The sequence below is a fragment of the Eurypyga helias genome, unplaced genomic scaffold (assembly GCF_000690775.1).
Source record: "Eurypyga helias isolate BGI_N326 unplaced genomic scaffold, ASM69077v1 scaffold33059, whole genome shotgun sequence".
Taxonomy (NCBI): domain Eukaryota; kingdom Metazoa; phylum Chordata; class Aves; order Eurypygiformes; family Eurypygidae; genus Eurypyga; species Eurypyga helias.
The window spans coordinates 7,122-33,739 of record NW_010274471.1 but is presented as its reverse complement, the minus strand read 5'-3'; the positions used below and the strand labels follow the sequence as shown (position 1 = coordinate 33,739).

Genomic DNA, 26,618 nt, shown 5'->3' with positions numbered 1-26,618 from the left:
TACAATTGCTCATCACCCGCCAACGAATGCACAATCAGGTCCCAAGACGTGAAAGTCAGAGCCAGAGAGCCCAAGAGCCAGAGCCCAAGAGCCAGAGCCTGAGAGCAATTTTAGTGGAGTCCAGGCAAAACCTATCAGTGATAGCATGACTGGGAAAACTAACCGACTCACCAACTCACTAACGAGCCAGCAAAGGGTTAGCAAAGCAGCTAACAAAGAAGTTAGAGTGTTAGCAAGTGTAAAAAAGTGAAAATGTGATGGCTCCCAAACCCACTCCCTGCCTATGTACTGAACATGACGTACGACAGAATTAAATACTCCCTTGGTCAGTTTGGGTCAGCTGTCTGACCTGTGTGTCCCCCACACTGCCTGTAGCGAGAGAGTTGGGAGCGCAGCTGCAGTGTCAGAAGCTGAGAGAGACCTTGAATTTGGTGCAAGCACTCCCCAGCACCAGTTAAAAAGATACCTTATCAGTACTTTTCTCAGGGTAAACTCAGAAACCTAGCTTCATACCAGCCTCTGTGAAGAAAGATAACACTTTCCTGACTAAAACCATCACACTTCTCATGATTGTATAGGGAGAACCGGATTAAGGAAAGCATGCTCTTTTCCTGGATGACAAAGAACTGTGCACTTTCAGTGAACAGTCTCAGAGAGAAGAAAACAAGCCTAGTATAGACAACTAGTTTATGCTAATAATTAACTGCTAGAAATATTCAGTGAATCTGATTCACACTCCTCTCCCACTGCTGCAATATTTTGAGTCTGGCTGTGTTAACAACATGACACTATTACAGAGAATCGTAATGATCAATACTGTTATGGCTGTAGTCATTGTCCTATGGGCACTATTTTTCTTAACAAAGAGGTTTCAGAATCTGTTATTAGGCCTGTTTGTGATGCCAGAACAGCATAGTATATCACTACTTGTAGTAACAAATGAAGAAAACTATTTAAATGCTCTACTGTGAACATGTCTCCAGAGCTACAGAAGTTAACTGTAGAATATAAAGACATACAAAACCTATATTTAACCTAGCTAAATCACATACCCGTAGAAATCCTGGAATACCCTGAAAATCCCCAATGAAACAGTCAGCAATCCATGCAAGCACACACCATCTCAACTGAAGTCCATGCTACCCCTTTGCGACTGAGATTATGTGATTTAGCAAAAGTGAAGCTAGTTTGTGTCTCATGCTTCCCAGCTTCAACATTTGTTAAGTGTATGAAACCTTGGATAAACAAAGCCATCATTTAGATGAGTTTTCACACTGCAAAAGAATGAACACTGCAGGGAATGAGAGAAATGAACACTGCTGCTGACGAGAGGCATGATCTTCTGCCATTCCCATTGATATGGAACTGGACTGAAAGATCATGGTCCAAAGTCTTAAGTCGTCTGCATCTATTTCTGCTGTATAGCAAGTCACAGCTATTTGCATGGGAAAGAAAGCATACATCAGGTAGAGTAACTGTCTTACAAAAGAATTGTAGAAGTGGATAGTTCAGGGTAAAAGGCTTGGTTTTCTGTATTTAAAATGAAAATAAATTATGTAGAAATATATATTGTAGGAATAGAAAGTATAATTATACACAGCATAAATATATAAATGGACATCTCAGAATACACACAGCATGAACAGGTTTCGTATGTTCACACATTCATATCTGTTATTTTTCTATTCTCAGGTTTCCATTCTCAGTTAAGCTTTATAGGTCCTATTAAAACTATGATTTTCTAGCCTACTGGCCTTTTCAGCTTGTTTCAATATGGACTGACAACAAAGTTATGCAAATACAATCACTTTTGCGTATTGTGGAGATTCACATTGGTTCTAACAAAATGAGAAAATCCTGCAAATGACTGAAATTTTTCATAGCACTGTTTCCAGGGCAGAAGGCATGTCACACTAAACAGCACGGTGGCTGTTCTTGCCTACCACCGTTAAAACAAACAGGAAGCTGTCAACAAGAGACATGGTAGAAAATCCCCTTTAGGGGAGACTAGACACAGCATACATTTCTCAGAGGATGTGTTCATCAAAAGAAAGCACTCTTTGAAAGCCCTTAAGTATTTGTAGGACTGAAAATTAATTTGTTTTCCCATTCCAAAGTGAATCATATGCTCAAACCAGATTTTCAAGACAATGAAACATGACCTTGCACGATCTGATTAAACAAGTCAAAGTATTGATTGTTTTAAAATCCTTCTGGATTTACTTCAGTTCAAATGCACACATATCATATGTATACAGTTCATAAATCTACAGATAATGCAAACCATATCATTAATGCTTTGAATTTGACAGTCTTACCACAGTTTTCTAAAAGGTAAACCATGAAGAATTCCTGAGTTATATGTGCCCTTTTTAGAATATAAATAACACACGAAAAACATACTGGAAGCAGAACAACTTTGGCTCTCAAAAAGCTGGCCCATAATCCAATTCTCTGAAATCCACTACTTCAATTTCTTCTCTGGGTAATGTCCTGACCCTTTGACTGGAGCATTGGGTCAGATGATAACCTCCAAAGATCCCTCTCAATCTACATTTATTTTTCTGTGTTTCTTAGTTCTCTACATTGTGTGAATTGATGTCTCTGCTCCAATGCACATGCCCATATTTAATTATAAAAAAGTCTATGACTGTTTTTTTCAGTCTTTTGACTTTGGCATTGTTCCTGTGGTCTCCTTTCTCCACTATCCATTTTAGCTCAGACCTCTGTGTAGACCTCATCTCTGATCTGCAGTCTTTCAAAGCATCCTTCACATTTCCTGTATAGATTAATGGTCATACACATAAACACTTGCTCCTCTTAATACCCATAAATGCCTGTGTGTCTAACAAGAATGCTGTCTCAAATGCCAGCACAAGTATCTGTGGGGGTACCATTGAGTCCTGTATTTCCATTTCATTTTTCTTATTCACATTTTTCTCTACTTTTTTGTCTGTTTAATAACCAAAATTTTACCTGCTATTTTCTCTTCTTTCTTAATGGTATCCTTCATAAAATCACCTTTTCCCCACTTTAACCTGCCACACCTTGTAATTGTGCTCTCCCTTCTGTTGTTGACCCTTTCTAGCACATATCAGTGATGTGGGCATAGCTACAGACACATTTGTGTCTCCAGAAAACCCACTCAAGAAGGATGGTGGCTGGGGAAACTGGGCTGCTACTGTTGATTTTCTTTCTTACCTCCATCAGTTAAACGCAACAGCAGCTGCCTCTTTTCCCTATATATAAAGCTGACTCTAGAAGTAGGGAAATGAAAGGAAAATTAGTGCCATGCAGGGACATATTTCTTCACCAAGTTTTTCTTTACTCCAGATGCAGACCCTAATCCTACAATTGGATCCACATGGCTGGCTGTGTTAACCAAAATATGGGACGAAGGTGTAGGCTACAAGCAACAGTTTTGCCATGCTGCCTGTATAGGACATGGCTCCTTACCATTCACAGTCTATAGGTGCCTGACCTCAGGCTGCCCCACTCACACAACTTTGCCTAAGGAGCACTAACGTCGCGGAGCAGGCTCATGAAAAAGGCTAGCTGATCTACCTGGAAGCTGAAGCCACTGCTTAACTCAGATGGCTGTTTCTGATATTTATAAAATAAAATAATCACACCAGATCTAATTGAACAATGAATCACCTACAGCATGTACATATTTGGTGGTGGTTTTTTGGTACTTTTTTAAATGAAAACTATTTTAGGTGTGAAAAAATATATGAAACAAGTGAGAAAACATTTCCAAGTGTATTTGCTCACAGAAAATGTTTAATGATTGGAGAGATTAAGGGATTGGGGTTTTTTTACTACTTTTAAAAAAAATCCAATTTTACTGAAAATTCAAACGAGTGTATGAAGCTTTAGGCAGTAACATTTAAAAAGATTGAGTTACAGCATGCCATTCTGAATGTAGCACATTATGAATTCCATATCCCTCAACTAGAGTGACATGTTTAATGATTAAACCAAGTCACTCAACTCTCTTTCTGGGTTTTTTTTTTTTCCTAGCCATTATTAATTTTATATGTACATTTCAAATGGCAAGAGGAAAAATAGCAGAACAGAGAATTTGTTTGCAATAAAGCAATAACTAGGAAGGTCTTACGACTTTACCAAATTAGAGTTCTGTGTGAAAGGTATCATGTGTAAATTAGCCCACTATTAACAAATGCTTATTATCCTACTATTTTCCATGTGCTCCAGTTCTGACCTGTATTCTGTCCTTCAATATACATGAGCTTTTCCTGCTAAGACAGCCACAAAAATTGCCATACTAGATCAGATCGCTGGTCACATTAAATTCAATATCCAATATAAGCCAGTTCTTTACTGAAGAAAAATAGGAGAAAAAAAAAAATCCATTTATATACCCCTCACTGCCCTACACTGATGTATATAAGAGTAAAACCTCCTTCCTGACCTGCATGACAACTGATTTATGCCCAGAAACATGATTTTTAATTACAATGACATAGAGATGGTCAATTATTTCCTTGCGCTTACTCATTTATGAACATGCATTTCCTCCTTCCAGCAAAGAGTAATTATCTCTTTGCAATTATCAGCACAGATGTGGTAAAGTTAGAATTTTCATGACTGTCTGCTAAGACCTGGAGCCCTGAAGAATGTATGCTTTGCCAGATCTTTCTGCTGGCCTCAGGATTAATGAGTCCCTTTGAAAAAAGCTGTTTCTGCCCAAGGTAGGATTTTGTAACAGACATTTTGAAAACTGTAAAATATTTGTGAAGGAAGGGTTACTGCAAACTTTTTGTCTTCATCTTCCATAAAGCATATTTTAAAGAATATGCTACAATTAGAGTTCCTCTACTTGCATTTTATACCTACAGATACCTATAGATACCTATAGATACCTTTATGTGCATGTATAATAATTTGACACATCTACTGTTCAGTTACTGGGAATTATTTTATTCAAGGAAGTCATAGAAACATGGAAAAATATGGAAGGGACAGACATGCAGGTATCATTTGGACTATCTATGTGTCTAAGGTAGGATCTGCTGACTTTTGTCACACTGCATTTTTGTCTCTAACCTATTTTTAAGGATCCAAAATAGACATTATGGGTCTCAGTGGATATCTCATGCCAAGGCTTTGTTGCCTTATTATCATGAGAAATATTTTCCTAAAGTGTGACTTGGATCTTCCTTATAGCAGGTCAAATCCATGACTACTTCACTTATTTTCTATGATCTCAGAGAACAGTGTGCTCTCATTTTTGCACTGACAGTTTTACCATGTCCCATTTCCTCTGCTTGTCTTTTGACTGAACAGCCCCACTTTTTTAGTCTGTCCTCACAAGCCATATTTTCTAGACCTGTGATTATTCTCATTGCTCTCCTCTGAATTCTTCCCAATTGATCCTAATCTTCCTTTAAGTGCAGAACTAAAAACAGACTCAGTATTCCCACTAAGGCATGACCACGGCTTTGTAAACTGGAACTATTTTTCCACATGATTGCTAGTTGTTCTGGCCTGAGACTATAGAAACTGAATGAGTCCTTCCAGAACTGAATCCAATATTTTTCAGACCATTTCTCCAATTTCATATGTTCACCTATAAAGATAATTTTGTGTTCAACACACCCAGAAGTTTCGCTTAATTCTGATTTATCAGACAACTTAATAAAGCAAACTTTCTATGCCACCATCCACATCTTTCATGAAAACACCGACCAAAGTAAACCCAGGACAATGCCAAACCATGCTCCTAGTTTGACAGGGAACCTCTGACAATCCTTTCTGGACAGGATTATGCAAGTTTTATACCCACTTTAGGGTAGTTTTATGTAGATTTTCCTCCTAGGTTTGCATAGGAAAATGTTCTTAAAGACAGTATTAAACCATTACTGTAATTAGAGCACCTATCACCTTCTGTAACCCAGTTGTTCTTGACAGGTTTGTTCAAAACACCCACTGGAGGGTCTGCCAGTTTGCAAAATACCCTGTTACGAAGTTCCTCTCTCTCGGAGTGTCATCAATGCCATGTTTTCACTGAACTGTAATAGTGTATGCCTATCCCAGCATGCTGACAGTGTGTATGTTGATAATCTTACCTCAGAACATTGATCAGGGTCACGCTGCAACAGGAGTGACATTTACCAAGAACCTCCAACTTTTTCTTGTTATTTCCAAAATAAAAATGCATATCAAATTTCAAGCTGTAGCACGAGACCTCTGATAAGCACTGCTAATAACGTACATGTATACTGACTTATCAACATCATTATTTTGTTTAAAGCTTCCTTACTTACCTTTCAAAGTGACTGGATGACATTCTTACCCCATGGTATATGAATTTATTATAGGAAAAATCACTCAGTGCCTGTAGCAGAAGCTGGAAAGAGAAAGTTTTCTGAGCATTGCCATAAAAACAATTGTGAACTGTAAGTTAAATGAATCCAATATTGTACCCTGCATACAAGAATTTGGTGAACCTAGAAACAAATTTGACTCAAGGTCAGGAATTTCCTAATTAATGAATAAATGAGCTGAGGAAGAAGAAGGAATTGAAAAACACGTTTGAAAAAAATTAACATTTTCTGGGCTGAGAGAGACTTCAGGATCCATTGTTGCAGTTTTAAAATGGGAAACTGCCAAAACGAAGATCTGAATCCACAGTTTGCCATATGCCAGTTGGATGGTATAAATACCAACTTGGGGAAAGACTCTCTTGCTTTATAATTATTTCACTAATTACACAAGAGATATTGCTCTAGCAATATTTTAAGCAATTAATCATGTAAATAAAGTATAATGAAAAGAAAAAAAATCTGCCGCCTAAATTAACACAGAAAGAAGTTCAGTCTCCTGAACTCTATTTTCCTATCATTAAGTCCCAATCAAAATGTCTTGTTCAAGAGCTGAAGAAAGAAACCGTTTGAGTAATTTCTTTTTCCTGTTTTTAGTGAACTCAAAAATTTAGAGATACAAATTTCCACTAAGTAGTACAATGAGACCCAATGGAACAAAAATTCTTTATAAAATAATGAAATGAGGTGCAATTTTAGGTCTTTCCTATCTGTTTATGGAGATGTACAATTTCTCTGAATGACAGTGACTGTGAAAGAGTTGATCTGGACTAACAAACATCATGAAAATGAAAGAAAATATGGCTTTGAAAAACAACACCTTGTAAAACAAGAAAAAGTGACAATTCAGTTTTGAACAGATCCTAAAAATGTTTGTTTCTGTGAAATATAATCAAAGTTTAGTGTGAGCACCCTTGGACAGAACATGCTGAAAAAGAATTCAAGTAGAATACGTATCTATTGTGTAAGCAGTTTAATGAGTCTTACATTAAGCCTTGTTGATCTGGCTTGGGCAAAATACACCATCAGTCTACATCAGCAGGTACAGAAGTGGAGCAAGCTAATCCTCAAAAGGAAGCCTTTATACTAAGAACTGTTTTAAATTTATACAGAAACCTACTTTGTGGACTGCTTAAGTCCTAAACAATCTTTTTTCCTTCGGAAAAAGATGATTGCAACTAGGATACAGGTTTACACCATTTTAATGACAATGTTTACAGGTAAATATTTTCTTTTTGTGAAATTATATGTGCACTTAAACTGTATTGAACATGTAGTATCTATCCAGACTGCTTTGCTTGTACTTGCTTGATATTTATATAGTGTCAAGGGAGTGGAAAGGCAGAGGCTGTAAACAGATTTCTAGCCAAAGGTGTGTATGATAAGTTAAAACTGGATAATAGTTTTATAGTTGTTTATTCCAAATGGAAATTAGTGGTGTTCAGCACAATTATGCTTGAATAATTCCATTTGTCATCCTGATTCTGCAGAAAACCTTTGCTGCCAAATTTGAAACTGATAGTTTAATTGAGAAGTTAATGGAAAATAGCTACCCGGTAGTAATAATGGGTAAGTGAATAAAAGGAAAGAGATGTGAGTAGTGTTATCAAATTGAGCTAAAGGAGCTGTTTCATCTTTGTTTTGAATAAAATGTCACAAAGTAATCATTATCTACAAAAATACGATAAGAATATTCACATTATCTGAAATTTTAGGTAGGTGTGTAATATACTTAGAAGAGAAACATGCTGAATGATTTTACTTTATGTATTACTTTAAAAACAAAAATATGTTTAGCTGAGCTATTGCATGTAACTACTGAAAAGAAAATAACAGTTCACCTTGCACTTGCTTTTGGTATGTCTTACATCTTTTGAGAATACGTTTTTTTTTACATACTAAACTTGTCCTGCAACCTGAGCTATTTGAACTTCTTGTACAGTGCTATAAATATTGACTAATCCTTTTATCTAGAGTGCTTTTATCTTGAGTGACAGTGGTCTTTTTACTTGTATAGCAATTGGCAGATAACAAATAATGTCAACACCACTTGTAAGAACAGCTGATTTATTTATTCTTGATATGAAAAACTGGCTTATTATTTTTGTTTTGGTGTGATCTATATTTATTTTTGTGCTAATCTTACGCTGAAATAGTAGGCATATAGATGCAAGTGTATACATGTATATATATACACAGCCCCACAAAATAATTATTTTGCAACATATTCTTAACATAATTACTTAAAAACCAAGCTTTTTATTCAGACACTGAAATGTTTATGAAATTATACATATTTAAGTGGCTCTATGATACTCACTTTGCATTTAGTAACTGATGTTATTTATTTTCTATGGGTAAGGAATACACTAACAATAATATGTGCACCTCCTCATAAAACTTATTTTATTTCTTTGTTAGACATTGATGCTTTTTTTATCAAATGTGTTATCTAAATACAAAGGTAGAAACATATATGATTTCCAAAGAAGTTTAGCATTCTCATGAAATCATTTCATTAATTTTATGTCTAATTTGATGAAATAGAGAACAACACAGACACTCTAAACATTCTTGTAAATCTGAGTTTGCTTTATGCATCTGTTTCATCCTTTCCAGGGACAAGTTATTACAAAGTGTGACTCAGACCACAAGCTACAAGGTGATGCCTCTTAGGTGCTGTGGGATAATAAACTAATATACACAGGGTCATCACACATTATTGAAAAAGCAGCAACCATCCACCCATTCACTATGATGATTTTTTTCTATGAAAGGTTTTGTAGGTGCTCCCAGCCTATAAATTCTCAAGCGTGCTCTGACCACCCTGAAGCCCCGAGACAAAGCTAATTACATCCCTGATCCTACTCTTATAGTCTGCACTAATTTTCATCTCTGACACAAAAGCCCAAATAGACCTGCATTTCTACCACTTTCACATAAAGACTGAGTTGTATACAAGACTTGTGGGCACATTGTTCTCCACGTCAAAGCAGGGTAGGGAGCAATATCAAGCAGGAGATGTACTAAAACGTTGACCAAACCAGGAAACAGCTCATGGTAACTTCACATTTCATATACTAGAATAGCAAAAGCAGGACAAGTTGCTAACACACAGATAGTCACAGACAGGGCAAAGCAGACACCATTCTGGCCCCCAGTCAGTAATGATTTGGGAAGTGCGCTTCACTTTGAGAAAGTCATTCCCAACGAGTCATATTTCTGCCAGATGCCACTTCACATTAAGGTATATATAGACATCTCAATGTTGGAATAAATATGAGCCTGGCAGGAAAAGAGAGTGAGACTGCTGCTGTAAAACCCCACTGCCAGACCAGGGAGATAGCAATAGCTGTGACTGATAATGTGAAGCTTCAAGTGGAAACTATATGCTATAACTGAAGAATGGTGAGTGAGGAGGATCACATCAGAGAGAGCCTTTTATACAAATGCTATGACCACTTCACTCTGGCTAATCTTTCAAACAATGTCATGAATTATCAGTTCCTTTCTGGCTCTCCCTTTAACTTTGTGCTCTCCAAGATGGGTCTAGTAACAGCTGTGACTGAATAAAGTGGACAGGCAAGGATTTAGCCTGAGTAACTACATTTATCTACTGCTTTTTGAAGCAATTTACTGTGGCTGGATGCCATTCTGTAATTTTCCATGAAAAATGGCTCTCTTTTGCTGTAAAAATAAAACGATGCGAATTTGTATGTAAAGATAGGTGCGGTGCCTGGTACCTAGCTGCAACTCTGTGAGTCTCAGCATACCTCATCATCTAATTTATAGGCATCAGTTTTGCCATGGAGACTGGCATAAGTACATCTATTAACTTCTTTGTGCTGATGATACTAGTTTGAAAATTAAATGCAAAGTAGTTCTTGTTTTTCTCTAGAATAACTATGAAGGGAAGGAAACACTAGGAGTTGGACTTAGCATGAGTTTTCAAATAAGTATTTGGATATTTTGACTGCAGATAAGAAGCAGATTTTCCCTGATCCCTTGCGTACATATCGATGACTTGATTGGTCAAGGGAGAAGTTACTATAATTACCACTTTATAGATGAACAACAGTGCAGAGGGATAAAAAGATTAGTTTTACAAGAGGGACAGATTATTTTTCTTCGTGAAATCTGATCCAGAAGACATACTTAGGTCATATCTATCAAATTACAGTGGAGTTGAGATGAGGAGCTTTCATTTTACCCAATATACCAGAAGCCAAGCATTATATGGAAGAAGATAAAATATAAGTCTGTATTGCCCATATTCTATGAAAGTGTTCTCATCACCAAGCTCTGAGATGTTTGAGATAATATTTCTTTCATTTTTTTGCTTTATATTTGGTATATAGTAGAGGTAAAATGTTCCACTGTAGATACATGGTACCAGGAATGTTCTGCTGGGACATACAGGTTCACACCCCTCCGATAGTTTCTCTCAGATCCTCACATCCCAGGTGAACTTTCCTCAAAGTATGAGACCTTGGCTGACAGACCAGCAGTCACTGCTGCCTTGCGTTTGGATGAATCAAGATCCTTTGTTGATTCGTGAATAACTGCAGTACGCACCTAACCCTAAAATGTGACAACAGCCTGCTCACTGTGGATGCATCTCACTGCATCGTGCCCGGACTGCCAATAGGATGTAGGTTTAAGCTCTCCTCTGGATTTCTTATTATCACACTGTGCAGCTCCCTGCTCACTCTGTGAATTTAATTCTTCAGATAGGCAGCTAGCTGTACAAACATTTTGCAGGGATGTTCACCTCCTTGTCAGTCTGTCCCTCCGTATCATATAATACTTACAAGTCCTGCAGGTCTCACTCTCACTTGAAGATGGTTGCTCCAAGATGTTTTGTGTGGGAGTGGGAACACTAGCCTGTAATTCTTCTACCGTTTGAATGAATGTGAAAGAGAAGGAAAGACCAGCAGCGTATACTCCAACTCATCAACATATTGTATTATGAATATGAATTAAGCAACAATTCTTGGTTTACTTGTAATAAATAATTATGTTCCTCTCAAAGCATTCTTGATTTCTACCACAGAATAGATGGCAAACAATTACTTCATCACATCTTTTGGAGGTGATTATCTCAATTACATCACAATATTCGTATCAAAACTGTCAATCTGTTTGGTTCTTTTCTCCAAAATGTGATTATCACTAACATGTTTGTGTAATATTTTGCACAAGAAAAACATGGCATGTGAATTTTATTTTTAGATTTAACGTACGTTAGACATGTGAGTCAATCATCTATTTATCAAGACATTCCTCTCTAATTAAAGTTAATTTAATAATACACATGTTGTTAAAAATGTCATTTTGGGCTCCAGTTATCAAATCTAGAATGTCTAATTCTTTGTTTATTCTTCAGGTACTCACTGTGATGAAGACATCAATGAATGCTACATGAACCCTTGCCAAAATGGTGGAACCTGTGAGAATTTTCCTGGGAATTACACTTGCCATTGCCCACCTGCAGACAAAGAAGGGATTTATTATGGTGGCTGGAATTGCACAGAAGTTCTCCATGGCTGCACTGATCAGCAATGCCAAAACAATGGAATATGTATCCCACATTTAAAGAATGGCCAACATGGATTCAGCTGCACATGTTCACCTGGGTATACTGGAATACACTGTGAAACATTAACCACGTTTTCTTTTCAAGGAAACAGTTTCCTTTGGTTGAAGAATTCCCTGACCCCTAAGAAGGAATTTTTCTGTAATATAAACCTCAGGTTTCAAACTGTGCAACCTACAGCTTTTTTGTTTTACCGAGGGGAGAAAAATACATTTGCGAAGCTGGAGTTACTGAATGGTTACTTACACTTATCCGTGCAAGTCAATAACCAGCCACAGGCTCTTTTGCATATTTCACATAACGTCAGTGATGGAGAATGGCATGCAGTGGAGGTAACCTTGGCAAGAGCTGTTACTCTTAATTTGCTTGACAGCTCTTGTGTAGAATCGTGTCTCAATAAAACATCTGCTATGATAGATAATGATCACATGATGCTTGCATTTCAGAGCACGTTTTTGGGCAGCTTACCAGTGGGAAACATTAGCAGCAACTCCCTACTTAACATCTATAATATACATTCTGCACCTTCATTTGTAGGCTGTCTTCAGGACATTGAAATAGACTTGAATGTTATTACTCCAGAGAATGTATCACCTGAATCATCTTTAAATGTCAGGACAGGATGTACTAAAAAGGACTGGTGTGAAACCCACCCTTGTCAGAACAGGGGACGCTGTACCAACCTGTGGCTGAGCTACCACTGCGACTGCTACCGGCCATACACAGGGCCAAGCTGCTCAACAGGTAAGGGAATGCTCTTGGCATTCATGTTTTAAGAGGTCACTGAAAACACGATCATCAACAATCCTGTTTACCTGGTAATGAAATTACATGACCCTTGGAATCTCTGGAGCTTAATGTCAACTGGTAAGAAAGTGCCAGAGGTCAGTAGTAGCACGTCTTTGTTACTTTCCCAGGAAGGCCGCTTTTCAGGTTGACAAAAAAAAAGTCATGCCAAACTGGGAGATCCTACTCATCCAGTTTTAAAATCTTCTTAATGCTCTTAGCACGCCATGAACTCCAGAAAACTGTAGTTCACTGGAGGTTATGCACCCCAAATAAAATTTAGAAAGCAACCAAGTCACTTGGAGTTTAACTCCTACTTTCAAAGCATTCTTTGAAAAATTTATCCTCGGGCTCTCTAGACTTTTATAGGGAAACTCATTTAAGGCAAATGAAAGGCAAGCAAAAGTACCGCAAGTTAAAAAAAGACAGATTCCAATTTTAAAAAATGAACAAGATTATACAATTAACTTAATCGGATTAGCCCTAGGAAAAGGCAGGGCTTCAGGGGTTGGAAACAGGACCCATTCACCTCTCAGCTGATCCCAAGTCAGCTCTGGACAGTTGTTACTGAAGGTGGCTGTTACCACTGCACTACTTGGTGACCGGAGGTGTCCATGCCTCAGCAAATAAAAGAGCACATCGCAGCAAACAGCCTCTTTGGCAGTGACAAGCAGGAATACAAAAGCTGGAGATACCCATAGCACTTTCCCTGCTACAAATGATCCTTCCAAACATAGACTGAGGCAAAGTGGAAGGACAACAGGAGGTCTCTGCCCAGATCCCTGATATACTGCATCTGGTGTGTGCAACTCTCTAGACCTGTAATGACATCACCCCTCAGTAACAATTTAGGGTGGACTCTGCGATCTTTCGTTAGGAAAAAGTTTCAGGGATTTCAAACAAGCAGTTTTAAGAAAATTGTACAGTACTGAATCTTCCACTTAGCACCCTTGCCTCTGCTTCCTTCTCTGCCCCCTTACCAACCATCCACATATGATCAATCATAGAAATGTTTATGGAGGAAGAAATACATACATACACATATACATACATACATACATATATTTATGCATATATCATTGCCAAGTGGACTGGAAAAAATGAAGTGCAACAGCAGAGCCATGGTCAGATTGGAATGGCCAGATCCTAAATTGGTGTAAACTGGCGTGGCAGCACTGCTGCCAGTCAAGCTACATTTTTGTTGTTGTTTATTGGCTGCATTGCTGCAGAAAGCTTGAAAAACATTTCAAAATATTTAAATACAATTTCACTTTGTATGCTATACTTAATAGTTATCAATACTTTTCAGTAGTTTTTAGCTTTACTGCAAAATGACAGTCTGCGGGGTAACTTTAACAGATTTCTTTGAAGTCTAGCTGTAATTTATCCAAAGATTTGTAAAGCAATTTTGGAGTATAGGACAACATCTGGTAAATAAGTTTGCTTTCTTATATGAAGCAAAATTAAAACCACTCAGGGCCAGGAGAGGCTTTAACTGGCATTAGTATAATGTTGAGAATGATTAGAAAGCATGCATTACTTTTGACCACAACATTCCTTGCACATCATGGCACTACACCATTTCGATACATAGGTTCTAGATATATGCCATATTTTAAAGACTGTGGCAGGTTTCTTAAAAGGCAGAGTGGGGGAGACTTGCGGTAAAGGATAACAAAAAAAGCTAGTGTCTTTTTGAAGAAAAGTTGCTGCCAAGTATTTAATTGACAAGAGGCAATATTTTCTCTACATATACAAAATAACAAACAGATGTTGACTCATTTTGATCAACATCCAGATGTTGTGACCCAAGAGGTTAGTATTGACAGAGGTGATGCTAGCCATCTCATCAAACGGAAGATCAGATTGATGATATATACATGTATATTTATAAATAGAAAGAAATTTAACAGAGCAATTGTAAACATTAATTACGTTTTTGAAGATTAATGCTTCCTTCTAATTTTGAAAATGAGTAAACTTTATTCCAGGAGAAGCTTTTTTTTTACCCTCATGAAAAAATGTTTCAGTCTCTAGTACCACCTTACAGAGAAGGCATAACTTAAAGTGATTTAATGCCTCAAAACACCCATTTCAACAAATATTTATTTCTACATACCAGAGTTTTAACAAGCAGATGTAGATATATAGGTAATCTTATTCATAGAATTAAAATATTTCAAGTTTAATTTATTTATTAAATTCTCTGTTTAAGAACAAGTAAGGGATTTATTCCTGTTGCTAAATAATATTACCATACCACATAGTACTGCAGTGTGGTTATTAAGGGGCTGTTGGGGCTTCACAGTCAGTCCCCTATTTTCATTGGGTTTTTTAATGTAGTCATAAAAAAACAAGTAGTGCTGCAGGCGGAAAATTGGCCTCTGAGTCTCACTCTAGGAGTTTTACTGCAGAAAAGAGGGCTGACTCTAGCTATGCGAGTATTTTAAAAAATCTTGGTTTATTCTTTCTATGAATTTGATATATTAAAAATAGCTCTTGAAAGTGTTTAGGCAGGAAGTCTATAATATTGAGGACAAGATCACAAAACTTAAAGTGTAAAAATAGAAACACTTTGTTGTGCTTTAACTAGATGATTCATCAGAATAAAGTATGGTTTGGGCTACATATTTTGTCTGAAAATCATTACTGAAAATAAAGAGTAAGGGAGAGACACAGATGGTTTTGGTTTCATCGTTTTAATTGATAAACCCCGCCCAAAGAAAAGAAAAGGCTTACTCAATCCTGTATCTTTTTTCCCCCATGACACCATAGCATTTTGGGCACACACAGCAGGACTAAGCAGGATTCCTGTCTGGATACAAGTTAATGTATATGAGCACATCTTGAGCCTCAGCAACAGAAAGTCTGTCAGTGAGCTGGGAGCCCTTGCAGCACCCTCTTTGGAGGTTTTACACAAAAGCGTTTGCTGAGGAGCTTTTGGCTATTTCTACAATTGGAATCAGTACAAATTACATTACTTCCATGGTCATCAGAGGATCAAAGCAGCTAGGTTCTTTTCAAAATGATCTTTCTGAGGACCAATGCAGGAAACTAGAAATCTGTCCTTGTTTAACCATTTGAAAACACAGCATTACACAGAGCATGATGCAGGCAAAAAATATGCCCAATAATGTAACATCTGGTCCTGTAGTGGGGCTTAATGCTACAGCCATGGAAGCCAACAGGAATTTTGAAATAGAAGCTATTTACAGCTGGATCAAGTCTTTATTCTTCCATAAATACCAGCACATCTTACTACCATACATAAATATTGCCAAAAGTAGCTATTTGTTCATTACATTGGCTCCATTGTCATTTAGCTCTAACTATTTTATTTTTCTTCCTTATTGTCTCTTCTTTTTTGTTAATCTTTTCCCATATCTCTAACCTCAAGAGTACATTCCGGGCCGGTTTGGATCTGAGGACTCCTCAGGCTATGCTGCTTTTTCTGTTGATTCCACTCAGAAGAAAAATTTGAACATATCAATGTTTGTCCGAACACGCAAATCTTCTGGCTTGTTACTGGCTTTGAGAAACAGAACTTACCTCTACGTTAGAGTCTACTTGGAAGGTGGGAAACTCACAATGTTAGCTCCAAATTCCATGAAGTTATTAGGGAAACATTCCATGAACGATGGAAACTTTTACTTAATAACATTAAAAATAGAATCAAATAAGATGCAACTGTTCCAGTCCTCTCAATATCTAGGGTTTATTTCTACTCCGATACTAACCATCCATAATACGGATATTCTTTACATTGGAGGCTTACCAGATAACAAAGAAACTGATATAAATGGCAGGTATTTCAAAGGCTGCATCCAAGATGTAAGAGTGAATAACCAGCCGCTGGAATTCTTCCCCATCACCAACTCACTGAATTCTCTTATCAACCGAACTCTGATCAATGTCACCCAAGGCTGCACTGGTGACAACCTCTGCAAGGTAAGAAAGAAAGTTTTCAGATCATTTCTACATGTTTATACTGGGGAATTTATTTTAATTTTTTATACGTTCCCATACATTATTTGATGATATCAACATTCTAGGAAAATATGTAAAAATGCTAGAAAGAGCAGATTTTGTTATGTTATAGATGATGAATATCAGCAGCAAGAGATGTTTTCATAAGGGAGAATTTAAATATTTTAAGGTTGAAAAACTGGTTTTCACCAATTATTGAACATGCTGTGCTGTCATAATACTGGTCTTTATCACCTTCCATCTGAAACAAACAGAATTCTCTTTTTTGCCAAACAGCATCCTTAGAGCTGGGAGTCCACCAGCCTTTATTCATATTTAGGTTGTCTCTTATCTTTTCTTATAGTCCAACCCTTGCCACAACGGTGGTATGTGCTATTCGGTCTGGGATGATTTCACTTGCACGTGCCCCCCTAACACAGCAGGGAAAGCATGCGAGGAAGTTAAGTGGTGTGAGCTTGGGCCTTGTCCTCATGAAACACAATGCCAGCTGGTTCACCAAGGATTTGAATGTAGGTACATTTCAGTTATTCCTATAATCTTCGGAGATAAGAAACAATAGACATTTTCATCAGCATTTCCTTAAAAGTCAATATTCATTGCCTTAAAAGTTCATGCGAATGTTATTTCTGTATTATAACAATAATTGTCAATTGTAAGTGACATTAACGAGAAGAGGCTGCCCTACAAAACCCAGACATTTTCAGCCAGACCTCCTGGCACAGACACTGATGTTTACAGGACCTTTGCTTTTGACTTCTTCAACACAACTTGTCAAGGTTGTAGAATAAATCAGTACATTACCAGAGTGTGAGTGTACCCCTCATAATTCTGCTGCAAAGAGATAAAAGGATATCCAGTGTTGCATTAACCTTAGGATGCTCTTTATCCTCCTGGAAATACAAGCTACATGACATACATTGCACATTTGATTTTCTTAAATGTTAAATATCTTGGAAGAAAGTCACCTTAATACCAGCAAGCAGTACAGTTATTCAACTAGTATCTTCATAAGAAGCACCTGCCTGCCAAGCAGTGTATTTGTTTGAAAACTGATGATTGTTAGCTGTCTTAAGAACATTGACCACCCTAGATATCTCTTTCCTTCTCCACTTCCCTTCTCCTTCCCACCCTGGAGAGGAATTTAAAAAGCAAGTAAGGATTTTGAAGCGGGTTTTTTGCTGTCAAAAAAAGCCCTAACGATGCTGTGAAGGAAGATAAATACAGAGACAGTCTGTTGGAATCTGTTAGAATGGCTGACGCTTAGGAATGAGAAGGATGGTCTACAAAAGATTTTTATCATAGACTATTTGCTGACAGATGAATAAGATGCTATTTTGGTTGAGATTATTAGAATCAGCGTTGCAGCACTTATTAAAATTTGTAACTGAAATTAAAATAATTGAATGTCTAATAGACATCTTTAATGATAACAAAATACATTCTCATAAACTTTTACATGAAAAGAAAGTTTTACTGGCCAGTGAGTTCTTTGCTAGCCTGATGTCTTATGCTTTGGATACCATTCTAAGCTAAGGCAGAAAAAGAGCTGTTTTCCAGAGGCTGTGGCTATAGTTCCACCTAGATGGATACGATTAGCAAGCCCTTTAAGAAAACGCAAACTCCAACAAAAGAGAAAAAGACAGTACAGGAAGCTGATGTGGGGAACATCACGTAACAGCAAAACTGTTTGTCCAATGTCACAACTGAGAGCAAAAGCACATCCAGATAGCTTGCCCTGCTGAGCATTAATAAGAGCGCTACATGAGCATTTTAGATTTTGAGCTTAAAAAAACTCAGCTTTGTGAGACATCTAAAAAATCTGAAATCATTTTCAAAAGCCCTGACTTTAATTTTTAGTATGGTTTCCTCTGAGAAAACTTCTTCTATGAGAACACCACCACATTTGATGTGCCAGGCAATGTAGTTACACCTCTGCTGCCTTAGTACCAGGGTATACAGAGGATAATTTCCTACGGGGACTCCCAGGAGTTCTTTTCATCAAGATTTACTAAGCCCAGAGATAGTTCAGGATCCCAACTTACCTCCATCCTAGCATCTTGCAAAGCTAAATGTGTCTGAAGTACAAACCCAAGACATTCGTTACTGTCCCTCCCCCCTTTCTATAATCCTCATAAATCTCAGAAAGTGCAAATTTACAGCCCAGCGAGTTAGTGGTTTCAGTAGAAACCATGCTAATGAAAAATGTCAAATATCTATGTGAAGATGTCCCTAAGAGTGTCCTAAATATGCCTATCAGTGTTCACTCACAGCAGTGCTGTGTTCTGCTGCCCTCCCCACCCCACCAGCACCGGTTTGGTGCCGTCAGCAGGGCTGAGGCAGTGCCTACGCAGCAGGAGAACCTGGCTTTAAACATGGCAGGCATTACTCTACTTACATCCATTCTGAAGGAGCTTTTTGCCCACTGACTTAAATTAATCCTTTTTGCATCAGTGAGAATAAGTTGGGATACAATCAAATACTTTCTAAAACCTCTTCAGTGCTTTACCTAAGAGAAGAGGAATTGAGAACAAAGTTTCACCCTGTCCAGGTCTGTCTTGGGTAATAACTAGCTGCTGATACTTAGGGAATTAACATAAAATGACAAATAAATATCTTCTTTTGACACACCCTCTCAGCCCCAGGTTCGAGTTGCCCACTTTCTTAAGAACATTGTATTTGTACAAGATTACTTTCTTGTCTTTGTCTAAAGAGGAAAGAGAGATAACACTAATGTAGAATTGTATCTTTAGAACAATAACTTGAGATGATGCAAAGCAGCACACTTTTGACACCAATAGAGCTGGTGCTGGCACACCCCTGTAAATCCTACAGCCATAATGGGCACGCAAGAATAACTGAAACACTGGTGGAATTTGATTGTTTCTCAGCAAACCCAAAAGGACTTATATGACAGGGAGCATGGGACATTGAAGATAGATTGTTCCACATGTATTGGTTTAAATTTGGCCTGGTTTCTCAATTATTATCTTTGCACAGGTCTTGCTAATGCAGTGTTTAGTGGCCGAAGCAGTGCGATATTTTACAGAAGCAACGGAAAAATCAGCAGAGACCTCACCAATATCGTGTTTGGCTTTCGAACTAGGGACACTGAAGTGATACTGCTGTATGCGGAGAAGGAGCCAGAGTTTGTAACCATCAGTATTCACAACTCCAAATTACTCTTTCAATTGCAAAGTGGCAACAGCTTTTATAAGCTGACCCTTGCTAGTTCACTGACTGTGAGTGATGGGAAATGGCATCAAGTGACGGTCTCTATGGCAGAGCCCCTGTCCCAGTTCTCCAGATGGCATATTGATATAGATAACAAGAAAGACACCGCAACTAGCACAACTGCTGCAGGAAGCCTCAACTTTTTAAGGGAAGAGACTGACATCTATGTGGCTGACAAGGCTTTTGACAGTCTGGATGGCCTGCGAGGATGTATGAGCACCATAGAAATCAGTGGCATTTATCTCTCATACTTAGAAAATGCTGAGATCCCTACTAAAAAACCTCAAGAGGAGCAATTTCTCAAAATATCTGCAAACCCTGCTATTACCGGCTGTTTGCAGGTAGATGTCTGCAGCTCAGATCCCTGTCTGAATGAGGGGATATGTGAAGACTTCTATACTTCCTACCATTGTGTATGTCCCAAAGGATGGACAGGCACCCACTGTGAAGTCAACATCAATGAATGCTCTTCAAACCCCTGCATTCATGGAAACTGCACGGACGGGATCACCTCTTACGAGTGCAGTTGTGAACCTGGTTACACAGGAATAAACTGTGAAGAGGACATAGACAACTGCCGTGGTCACCAGTGTGCAAACGGGGCCACTTGTGTTGATGGGGTTAATGGATATTCTTGCCTATGTGCTGGTAACTTCACTGGAAAATTTTGCAGGTATAAACAAGGCAGATCCGTATGATTTTGTCAGTTCTCTTCTGAAAGGTTATTACACCATTGATGTCTCCATTTTAAACATAGATATCATGAATTATATATTAATCGTGGCTGTAGAATTCATGTATAAAGAGTCTGCAGTACAGAAAGCTGTACAGATCAATTAGATGTGGACCAAGTCAGTGGAGAGCTGGCAGCTCAGGCAGAGACTGATGAAGCAAGGAGAGAGGGAACAAGGCACAGCTCTTCTGCCAGACTGGGTCATACGAGTTCTCTGATGGCAAGATTACAAGTCTGCCAGAGCTCAGAGGTAGATGTGTTACTGCTTTTTTAATTAAGAAAACCAACCAACCAACCAAAAAAACCCCACAAAAAAAAACCCCATCACCCACCAGTGTTTTGAATCTCTAAAATTATTCTTTATTAGAGTAATAGAGCTCTAGAACTGTACGTAGAGAAGTTCAGAGTTGGTGGGTAAGAGAAAATAACAACAGAAGGACTTGTAAAGTTTTTCTCCCAACCCACAGCATCTTTGCTAGGTGGTCTTTTCCTGCAGGTTTGCTCTCTCAGCCCAGCAGTCCTGGTGGCTGCAGACACCACACAGCCCACTGTCCATCACTTCTGAGACTCCTCACATGCTTGTTTGCTGTTCTCTGTCAGGGCTGCAGGTTTTTCCTTGGCCTCTCTCTGCTTTAATTGCCCTTCTCTGCACACCATAAGCTTCTCCCTTCTGAGCATGTCCCATTGCTCTCAGAGAAGCCAAAATCCTCCTTCCTCCAGAGGACTCCAACAAACCCAGTCTGCTAGAGCCCAAAGGATGCAAACAGACAATCATCTTTGTGCGGCCCAACCAGCCTTTTAGGCTATAATTACACAATTGTCAATTTCTGTTGGCTTGAGTAGTGAGGACATCCTGAGATTTGAAGATGCCTTATAATGGCCCATCATGGTCTATCTTGTATGCTAGATCTACGTCAGTAATGCAGGTAGAGTGATGTCCCTTTTTTTTTTTTTTAATTGCTAAGAAATGATTAAACAACTTGCCAGTAAATACTTGGAAAAAGAAAACCAAATTCAGCAAATTAAAATAATTTAAGCAAAACATGTTCTGTGAGTCTTAAACCTCAGTTCCTGCTGTCCTTCTTCTAGACCATACACCAGTCAGCAACAGCATTGCTCCCCTGGTTCTGTTCCTGCCTACCACTAACCATGAGCACCCTAAACACCCCAGACACCAGGAGTGTAAATGCACACAAATGTGGGGTTTCCTTACTAAAGAGGAAACCAAGGAGGCACTAAATCTGTGTAACCCGCCCCTGAAACTCTGTGTTCATTACAGGTAAAATGTAATGACTTTCCCATGTGTACTGAATAGTATTTGCCAGCAGAAGCACTACTTCCCCTATTTGGAGACTAACAGCACTAGATTCTTGGCATTCAAGTAACACATTTGCAAGATAGACCTAAATATTTTTCCTCAAAAAAATGGAATAGAGTCAAATGAAAAGCTAACAGAGCAGAAGACATCCAGAACAATGAAGGTGCAAATAACTGCCATTGCCTTCTTATTTACTTAGGTACAGAAGATTACCATATACAGTTTGTGGGAATGAAGAGAGAAACCTCACGTGTTTCAACTATGGCAACTGCACCAATCTCAGTGGCGAATTGACATGTGTGTGCCTGCCGGGATTTGCTGGAGAACGGTGAGACGCTTTGTGGAGCAATCCTTCCAAAAGCTGGTCCAGAAGGGTCCAGAGGGTAATGGCCACAGGGAGTTTGCTGTCCTGCAGAAATACAAGACAAAGCACTTGTTTAAGTTCAGCAGTTCCTTGTTTGAGTGACTCTGAGGGTCTGAAAGTATAAGAGTTTTACTTCGACAAAATTCACAAATTAATGCAGCAAGATTCAATCCAATATAGCACCATGAAGTTCACTGCAAGCTATATTTCTAGAGAGCATTGTACACTTCCTTCTATGTGCCTATGTTTTTGCTTCCATGCAAATTTTTTATATGACAAGCTAGAATGTTATCTGTCCATAGGTGGGGACACAAACACACATATCCTGCTCATGTATAAAATCAGTTACAATACACTGACGCATGAATATGCAAAGCTGTTGTATTTTCACATGCATGTGTTGTGAATATACAATCTATTCTTTCACAGGGATGGTATGAGATTAAATAGCTGGTGGTATTACAGCTTATTACTTCCTTACTGAATGCTGAAGTATGAGAACAGAATTATTTTTAAGTTGATAATTACTTTTTACATGTTAGAGTTTGGTTTGAAACAGCCTTCCTCATGGTGAAATTTGTATCTTCAAGTGTATTGTCTCAATTTACACTTACCATTTGATTATGTTCTACAAACAGCTCTGGAGCAGGGAGGCCTGACAACCACAGGGGATTAGGTGCTGTAGAAACATAGAAAGACGTTGTCCCAGTCATAATGCAATCTTCATAGGTAAGGGCATCTTTTTGGATAGTAAGAAAGGAACTACCATACGTGCTCTTAGTGAAATTAGCATTACATCAGAGTATAATGTCCAAAAGTTCAACAGCACCAATCTGTGCTGGCTCTGCAAACACAAAGAAGTTTTCAACAAAAGCGTTTTGTTCTCTCAAAAAACTTATTAACCCACTGATTTTGTGGAAAGAGTACAGTAAGCTAAAAAAGGCAGATGAAATGAAGATTTCCACCCACTCAGTACACACTGTAGTTGGCAGACACATCTGCACTGTTTAACTCAGCCAGAAGGCCTGTGTACCATCTCATAATAATCAAAACAAGCTAAAAAACTCAAATAAATGTAGAAAAGTAAAAGCATATTCTTAGACACTTCTTTGATGTGTATATTTCTTGAGATTTCAAGGTAGAAGGAAAGTGCTTTTTTTCCATCCCCTGCCAGGTAACTTGCTAACTATAGCTCTGGGAATGAGCTTTCCTTATATCCATCCCACTGGCTGGCAATAATCTTTATTTTATGGTTCCCATGATTCTCATATTGAATGGCAGCCTTGTACCAAGCATACTGCACTTAACTATCACAGCAAAGCATTCTTATCCAATGTCTAAAATTGACTGTTTGTCCTCTTTTCCTCCAGGCAGCCAAACCATAAACCAAGTACTTCCATGCTTGCAGATCTTAGTATATCAAATGAGAAAATTTCACCCCTTCCTTTTTTTAAGTACTAATTAAAATATGTTAGCTAATAAGAAAATTAAAACCAAACCCATAGTTATGTATTAGATTGAGAAAGAAGGCCTTTTTCTTTAAGACAATATTTCATCCCTCAGAAAGCCATCAATGCACAGTTTGGAGAAAATAGTACCTTTCTATGTCAATCAATTGACTTGGGATCAAAAAAACAGCCCAACATACTTAATAATAGGTGGAAAGGGAAATGTGAAAATATTACTCTTCATTTAGTTCAGGCTGGAATTTTCAAAATTACCCGAGGGAGTTAGGTTTCTGTGTATTCCTGAAGTTCAGCTGGATACAGGTGCCTAATTCTCTGATTTGGAAGCTTTTTTTTATTTTCATCAGTAAGTTCATAGCTATACAGTTTTTATATACTGGATAAATTATTGATTTATATTAATATAATTTACCATTAAAGGAAACAGTTGAAACATTTTAATAGAGAAAAATAATATGATTTTCTTTAATAAAGAAAATCAGATAAAAGTGTTTAGTATAAAGAAATGTTATTTTCTAATGCAACACTGAAAATTTATTGCATGGTGATGAATATGATTTCACAAAGCAATCCCTTATAATTCAGAGGGATTTTCTCACATTGTTCTTCAAGAATAAATTTGGTTTTTTATCTGGAAAATATAGGATTAACCATTAGTGATATTTGGAAAAAAAGGGCAGGGAATTAAAAGGGAACATTGTCAGAGCAGAAAAATCACCCAATCATTATTTTTCAGATAATCTCACACATTCTCCATTAATGTTCAATTGGTTGCCTTAAGAAATTATGAGAACTCATATTTCCCTTACCATCAGAATTAAGACAAAAACATTTACCAATATATATTTAAGCTTGTAAAGCCCTGTTCTGCACCATTCTTACCATTCTTGTGGCCCATCTCAGAGTGACCAGATAGGAGATTCTGCTGGGATCTACTGCTATTTCAAAATGAGAAAAAAAATATATAAAAAAAGATTAATATTCCCAGAGGCACTCAGCTGAGAAAAAGCATGCATTTGTTTGCCTTACATCCAGACTACTGAGAAGGAAAATCTCAGCACCCCTGAACAGTGAAAACAGCTAAGCAAGCTGTTGGCAGGACTTGCACCAGATCTAGCTCTAAAATTATGCACAAACTTTCATTTCACATTGCTAAGGACCACTGACCTTGCAATACTTTGTAGAGATGAAATTTCTGGCTTAACCGTCTGAGTTTAAAAGTAATACAGGAAGTTCAGGATTGGAGTGAGGCTAATCAGGTAGTCAATAAAATCATGAACACATGTGGAAATATACCACAGGTTTCAAATAGAGTATCCTTCTCTTTCCTCCCCCAGAAACTTCGGAATTAAAAATGTGCTGTTCGATGCATTTGATGTGTGATTTCAGATGCTCACCACTTGCAGTCTCTCCTCTAGGTGCGAAAAGGACATTGATGAGTGCAGCTCCGACCCGTGTCTGAATGGGGGGCTCTGCCAGAACCTACTCAACAAGTTCCACTGCCTCTGTGACGTGAACTATGCCGGAGACCGCTGTGAGATAGATGTAAGCGACCTCTCCTTTTTTGTCTCTTTACTGTTGTGGCAGAATCTCTTTCAGCTTCTCTCCTATCTTATTCTACGAATGGATGATGATCCAGCAGTCGAGTGGGGTGAACAGGAAGACTATTAACCAGTCTTTAAACTTTTGCATTTTAATGCAGCAGAAGATGCCTTCACCAAACAGCTTAGCAAAGCAATACAAACATCAGAGTTGTAAAACGTGTTTTATATTTCTTTGAACAATTTTCTATGAATATGTCTGGATCTGGTTTTGTTCTTTCACTTAATTTTAGAACCAATGTTAGCAGATCTTAAGAAGTGTTTAAACCCACCTCCACCACAGCATTTCACTGCATACCCACTGCCAGTGTGGGACACACCAAAAGGCAACACATAGTAATATATTAACTGTAGGATTTATAGACAGTGGCATTCAAACCTTACTGCAATGAGCAGCAAGACCCACTGCCTTCAGTAAGGCTGATTTTACCATTAAATCTTACAGATGGCCACTACCTTTGCATCACATACCATGGTTCACTGTTGTTCCTCTGGCAGTTAGGTATCACATCTGTGAAATCATGTAGCATATTTTTGGATAATTAGATAATGGTGTGGATTAACAATTGGCAACATCCTGAGAACACTCTCACAACTGTTTGAATTAGTGGCAATCCTGCTCTGATATCCCTAATCCCAAATCTCTGCTCCAGTAGCCTGAACCCCTCCAACATAATATATATATGAGATAAAATACAGCTGTCTTAATCTTCATCATGATTCCTCTTTCAAGAAAGGCCCAGTAAGTACATCAGACTTTAAAATCACAGATGTGTTTTTTATTCAAGGATTTCACAGATTCACAGAGTGGAAGGGGTTGGAAGGGACCTCTAGAGATCATCTAGTCCAAGCCTCCTGCCAGAGCAGGATCACCGAGAGTAGATCACACAGGAACAAGTCCAGGCAGCTTTGGAAAGCCTCCAGAGAAGGAGACTCTGCCACCTCTCTACACTTTGAAGTAAACCTAGATTATCCATCAATAGATATTAGGGTCATCAGTCAAAAGTACAGGATTTTTCCATCTTAGGAAACAGTGTCATTCAGCTGATGTCCGTGGATTCTTTAAAGAATGAAAATAAGGGGCCTGAAAAATATTTAGCAAAAATGGTATAACAAAATATCTATGTAGTTGACTTGGAGAGTGTAGACACCACTGAAGTACATTGCTAAATACAAAACAATAGTGAAA

General features: G+C 38.0%; 1 protein-coding gene across 1 annotated transcript; it reads left to right on the top strand.

Annotated features, from left to right (window-relative positions):
* Positions 1-7,374: 7,374 nt before the first annotated feature.
* CRB1 (crumbs family member 1, photoreceptor morphogenesis associated) lies at positions 7,375-25,499 on the top strand. Its single transcript, XM_010159823.1, has 7 exons — positions 7,375-7,567; positions 11,734-12,687; positions 16,127-16,677; positions 17,060-17,225; positions 19,714-20,620; positions 22,198-22,326; positions 25,247-25,499. Exons 1-7 carry the CDS (start codon positions 7,516-7,518, stop codon positions 25,497-25,499), a joined length of 3,012 nt encoding a protein of 1,003 aa, XP_010158125.1. The 5' UTR covers positions 7,375-7,515.
* The last annotated feature ends 1,119 nt before the right edge of the window (positions 25,500-26,618 follow it).